General features: G+C 42.3%; 1 protein-coding gene across 4 annotated transcripts in view; it reads right to left on the reverse strand.

Moving 5' to 3' along the window:
* The window catches only part of LOC122548401 (cytochrome b5 reductase 4), a 106,789-nt gene extending 102,379 nt beyond the window's left edge, over window positions 1-4,410 (reverse strand). The window contains exon 1 of one of the 4 annotated variants that reach the window (XM_043687003.1): window positions 4,186-4,400. In XM_043687003.1, coding sequence (XP_043542938.1) covers window positions 4,186-4,257 — 72 coding nt within the window. In that variant the 5' untranslated portion in view covers window positions 4,258-4,400. Of the gene's footprint in view, window positions 1-4,185 lie in introns of all 4 variants that reach the window. The other 3 variants (XM_043687000.1, XM_043687002.1, XM_043687004.1) reach the window with 3 other exon arrangements.
* Window positions 4,411-6,000: the final 1,590 nt, after the last annotated feature.

Genomic DNA, 6,000 nt, shown 5'->3' on the forward strand with positions numbered 1-6,000 from the left:
AGCCTAATATAAGCAGTGGGGAAGATGCTAGAGTCCATTATCAGATTATGCATTAGACAACAGCAATAGAATCAGACAGAGTCATGATTGATTTATTTTGTAAATCACACTTAACAAATCTACTAGCGTTCTTTGAGGCTGTAATCCATACAGTTTATCAGATGAGCATGTGGATGCGGTTTATTTGGTCTTTCAGAAGGCTTTCCACAAAGTCCGACAGAGGAGATTCAATGTATAAAATTAAAGTGAAAGGGGTAGCGTATCGAGACGAATACAAAATTGGTTAGCAGAGACGAAACGAAGAGTAAGAATTATTGAGTCTTTTTCTGAATGGCGGGCAGTGACGAGTGGGGTACCAATATAGGCTAATGATTCAGATGAGGGAACTAAAGTCAAAAGGGATCAAGGAATATGGGGTGAGACCATGATTAAGGTATTGAGCTCCCTGATCAGCCATGACCATACTGAATGGAGGAGCAGACCCAATTGAACTGCCTACGTCAGCTGCTAGCTTTTACGTTTCCATGTTTTCTCGGGACTTGCTACAAGCTATCCTCCTTTGCTGTGGCAAATACTGAGGTAAAGTAATTATTAGTTATAATCTCTGTATTTTTGCCTGAGCCCCATGAACATTAGCATCGGGTACTTAACACCAGGGAGATGAATACGAGGCTCAGAGACTGGTGTGGGAGAAATGTGTTCCAATGTGTAGGCTATTGGCATCAGTACTGGGGAAAGTAGAGATTAGACCGTTGGGATAGTCTACACCTGAACCGTGGTGGTACTAGTGTTTTGTAAACCACACAACTTGGGAAATAGAGGAGGCTTTAAAATAGAAAGTTGGCAGCAAGGCATCAAATGTGGAAAGGTGTTTTGAATAAAACAGTAGAGACAAGAGAGAAAAATATCAATCTGGGAAATGAGGGTCAGAAACTGGCAAGAAGGGACACAGACAAAATCTTCAGAATACCAACAATCAAAACTTAATACCAAAATAATGAAAAGACAAGGCCAAAGCTCTATATCTGAATATATGCAGCATTCATAGCAAGGTAAGCAATTGATAGCTCACACTAAAGTAAATAAATGCAATTGAACAGCCATTGCAAAAACATAGTTTTAGGATGACAGGAATTGGGCCCTGAAAATTTAGAGGTATATGACATTCAAGAAAGATAGAAAGTTACTGGTGGATGATTGGCAGTATTAATCAAGAATGGTATCTGTACAATAGTTTGAGACAAACTTAGTGCATAACATCAGGATGTGAAAATGAGTAATATAAAAGAAATCTACAGCCCACTAACAGTAACCATAATGTTGGCAAAGTATTCAGTAGTATTGGATGGTTGTTACAAAGGGATGTCAATAACCATGGGCAACTTTAACCTAAATATAAACCGGAAAAGTCAGATTAGCAGCGATAGCCTGAATGATGAACTCTCAGAATGCTGTCAAGATAGTTTCTTAGTTTTGGAACTGACCAGGTTATCTTTGGCTTGATATTGCAATATGACAGAATAAATTAATGATCCCCAAATAAAAGCACTCCTGGATAATAGCAACCACAATATAGCTGAATTTTACATCCAGTTTGATAAGGAGTTTGGCTCCAAGGCTAATACTTTAAACTTAACTAAGGGCAACTACATGCACAGGAAAGCAGAGCTACTGAAATGAACTGCATGTTATCATAGGGAATAGATCAACAAAGAAGTGCTAACATACGTTTAAGGAGCTATTTCAGAATGCAGGGGGTCCCTGAATTACAAATGTCCAGCTTTCAAATATTTATACTTACAAATGTAATCTCATACAGGGGCATAATTTTAAAGATCTGACACATGAACATTTCCTGTACTGACAAATGGCTATTTTATATTGTCCTGCATTGTGTTCCAATTTGCATACAAATCGACTTATGAACAGATTCAAGATCAGTCTGCCCGTACTCAGAATAGATATAATCCTATCAGAAAGGAAAGTTCTAATGGGTGGACCTAGCATCAGTGTTTAAATAAAGAAACTAGGGAAAGCATCAATGGGGCTCAGTGGCTAGCACTACTGCCTCAAAGCACCAGGGACATGGGTTTGATTCTAGCCTCGGGTCTCTATCTGTGTGGAGGTTACGTCTTCCCCGTGTCTGTGGGATTTCTGTCAGGTGCTCCAGTTTCCTCCCACACTCCAGACATGTCCTGGTAAGGTTGTTTGGACACATTAAATTGTCTCATAATGGCTAGAGATGTGCAGGCTAGGTGGATTAGTCATAGTAGTCATAGTGCTGAGTGCTGGCAGATGGGACTAGATTGTGTTGGGATATCTGGTCGGCATGGACGGGTTGGACCGGAGGGTCTGTTTCCATGCTGTACATCTCCATGACTCTAAGACACTTGATAAGGTGTCATATCAAAGGTTACTGAGGAAAACTAAACCTTACTGGTTTTGGGGGGAGGAGTTATCTTAATGGTGTCAAAGAATGATTGACTGGCTAACTATAGGAAGAAGGTCAGAATAATTGGATCTTTTTGCAGGCTGACAGGATATTACGAGTGTTGTGCCACAGGCATTGGTGCTGCGCCTCACCTCTTTACGATTCATAAACATGATTTGGACGAAGGACCAAAGGGACCAAAATTTCCAACAAAGAAAAAGAAAGTACACAATCCTGTTTTCTGTGCTCTGAAGATTCATGATGGACTTGAAACATTAACTCTTTCTCTCTCCACAGATACTGCAAGACCTGCTGATTTTCTCCAGCACATTTCATTTTTATTTCAAAATTCCAGCACTTGCAGTGCTTTGTTTCCATTATCACTCTTCTTTGCAATGTAGCTCTTGAATAGTTTCTACCCACAATAACCAATAAAAACCCTGCCAGCAGTACTCATATTTGTCACAGGGCCACTGGAACGGTCAAGCAAAACCACTTAACTGGGTTTTGGCATCAGTGTCAACAGTGGCATGTCATGAACAGCCTGGATTTTGTGGTTAGCTTGCCATTAACCTCAAAGCTTGTCACAAAGATCTGATGACCGGAGATGGATTTTATTTTCCATAATGTTAATTCACTTTGGCATCAAGGAAAGAGGATGCAGCAACAATGGTGTAATTACCCTTAAAGGAGGTCACGTTTTGTTCAACAAGGAGTGAAGGAGGGCATATCATAAGCAAAGCTGGAAATTAGGAGATGTCAATTTGGATGAAGCGGAGGAATTGAGGACTGCAGATGCTGGAGGTCAGTCGAGAGTGTGGTGCTGGAAAAGCACAACAGGTCAGGCAGCATCCAAGGAGCAGCAGAATCGACGTTCCGGGCATAAGTCCTTCATCAATTTAGAGAAGCCACAACACAAGATTACTTGCATGTCAAAGCGCAGAAGCAGCATGCAACAGGCAAGGCTAAGTGATTCCACAACCGAGATCAGATTCTAGCCCTGATGTGGAGGCGCCGGTGTTGAACTGGGGTGGACAAATTTAAAAATCACACACCAGGTTATCGTCCAACAGGTTTATTTGGAAAAACTAGCTTCCAGAGTGCTGTGGAGCAGGATTATAAGACACAGAATTTATAGCAAAAGATCACAGTGTCATGCAACTGATAGGATATATTGAACAAACCTAGATTACTGTTAAGTCCTAACCCTAGTCTTGCCATATCCCAGCAGAAATAAACCATATTGCCTTATCAGTCTGTACCTCGCCATCGAAAGCAATTATGCATAGCGAATAGCACCTTAAAGAATAAGTGGCAACTAACTTGCAAAACATCATATTTGTAACAATATTAGTGTATTGGTCATTGCTTCAGCACAGAAGTTTCTTTCAAAATATTATTCAAAATGTTATTTTTGGTGTGCATGCGCTCGAATTTAAGCACAGCGGACCTTAAAGTTTATAACTGGAGATCGCTACTTTCACTTGCTGTTTAAATGTAACATTGCAATTTCGTATTTAACATTAGCCCTGCCCACTGGTGTGGGATGCCCCTGGAACGGAACTGTCGACAGTGAGCAGAGATCGGACTTTCCTTTTGCAAACTGCTTGAGCGGCCGCGAGCCCACTGAATGAGTATCACGTGACAGCGGGGAGCGGTTTGACTGACAGCTGTCCCCAGCCCGGGCCAGTCCGGGGCCCAGCTCCTGTCACTCAGACCGAGCCTGACTCCACTCTCGGCCCCAATTCACCCACCTTCTTCCGGCCGCCCGCGGACACCCGCTGCTGGGAACGGGGCGCAGGGAATTGCGGAGTTGCGTCCGACATCTCCGACCCCTCCGGCAGTACCTCCGATCGTCCTCAAAGTGGAGTGGAGGGAAAGCCACTCCACAGTTCGGCCGTTCTGGCCTCCAACTCCGGGCTCGGCTCGGTCCTCGGTTTCACTGAGCATGCGCTTTGCCGAACAGCATCACGGAAGTTGTAGTCGCATGCGCACACAGCATCAGAATCTATTTCATACACAGAAAGAGGCCATTGAGCCCATATGGGGGAACTGGCACTCTGAAGGAAGCAGTTCACCTTGTGCATCTGTCCTGTTTCAACCCTTCAGCCCTGCAAGTTGTTCCGTTAGAGAAAATGTTCCAAATCACTTTGAAAGCCTCAGTTGCCCCTGTCTCCACCTTACATTCCAGAGGCCAACCATTGGACAAAGTCAGAAGGGCCACTAAACAGGTTATTGTCCAACAGGTTTAGTTTAAATCCCAAGCTTTCAGAGCGCTGCTTCTTCATCACTTGACAACAGAGCAATGTTTCTGAAAGCTTGTGATTTTAAATAAACCTGTTGGATTGTAACCCGGTGTCATGTGACTTCTGACTTTGTTCACCTCAGTCCAACACCGGCACCTCCACATCATGTCGACCATTGGAAGTAACAATGTCAATAATAACTAAACTCTTTTATTAACAATTTAACACAGCAATGTGAAAGAAACATTTACAATTCATCTTCGATATAGATCCAGTCTGCTATTCATTTTAATTCCATTTGTTTCAGTGGAAAGAAAAGTGATCGAATTACAGATAGCAAAACCATCTGCTTGTTTACTCAAGAAGGGGCAGGAAAAGGCTTGCCAGGTTTGGGAATACATATTTTTGGGGACCATTGTTAAGAGGTAGTCAACAATAACATGAGGGTTTACATAAAATCCAATAAAAGTATCCCTCGGTATCATTTTGACAGGAAAATTATTAGTTGTCATTGAGAAATTTTCTAGAATTTAATTGAAAGATGATTAACTATTGTGGAGTTACTTTCCAATTTATATTTGGGGAACCTACACATGTCTCCACACCCAATGTGAATGGCTTTTAACGGGTCTCAAGGTCAATAGCAAAAGGATAGCTTACCTGCAGTTTTTTTTTTGTTTTTTTTACATTGTGGATGTAGGCCATTTAAGCTATCCACACTGACCCTCCAAAGAGCATCCCACCCACACCCACCACTCTATCCTGTCGCTGTAACCCTGCATTTCACATGGCAAGCTAGTCTGGCCTGCACATCCCTGCATTTCCCATGGTTAACTAGTCTGACCTGCACATGCCTGGACACTATGGGCAATTTTTCATTCCAATCCACCTAACCTGCACATCTTTGTACTGTGAGAGGAAACCGGAGCACCTGGACCAAACCCATGCAGACACAGGAGAATGTGTGGAGTTTGCACAATCAGTCGGCTAAGACTGGAATCAAACCCAGGTTCTTTGGCACTGTGAGGCAGCACTAGTGTTTCAGTGGTCGAACTAGATATCACCCCTTTTTACTGCAACTGGACATTCCAAAATTCTAAACAAGAGTCATATTTCATTTGAAATACTGATATTTTTTCTCTCCACAGTTGCAGTTAAACTTGCTGCTTTTCTTGAGGACTTTAGGGAATCAATGTAGATTTGCAAGCACAGAGTGGATGGGTGATTGAGGCTTGGGACAAATTAGGATGTTGGCTGAAGAGTTTTGGATAAGCTCAAGTTTACAAATTTGGGACTAAAACTTGGATGAAGATTTTAGCAGCA

Source organism: Chiloscyllium plagiosum, chromosome 3, assembly GCF_004010195.1.
Source record: "Chiloscyllium plagiosum isolate BGI_BamShark_2017 chromosome 3, ASM401019v2, whole genome shotgun sequence".
Lineage (NCBI taxonomy): Eukaryota > Metazoa > Chordata > Chondrichthyes > Orectolobiformes > Hemiscylliidae > Chiloscyllium > Chiloscyllium plagiosum.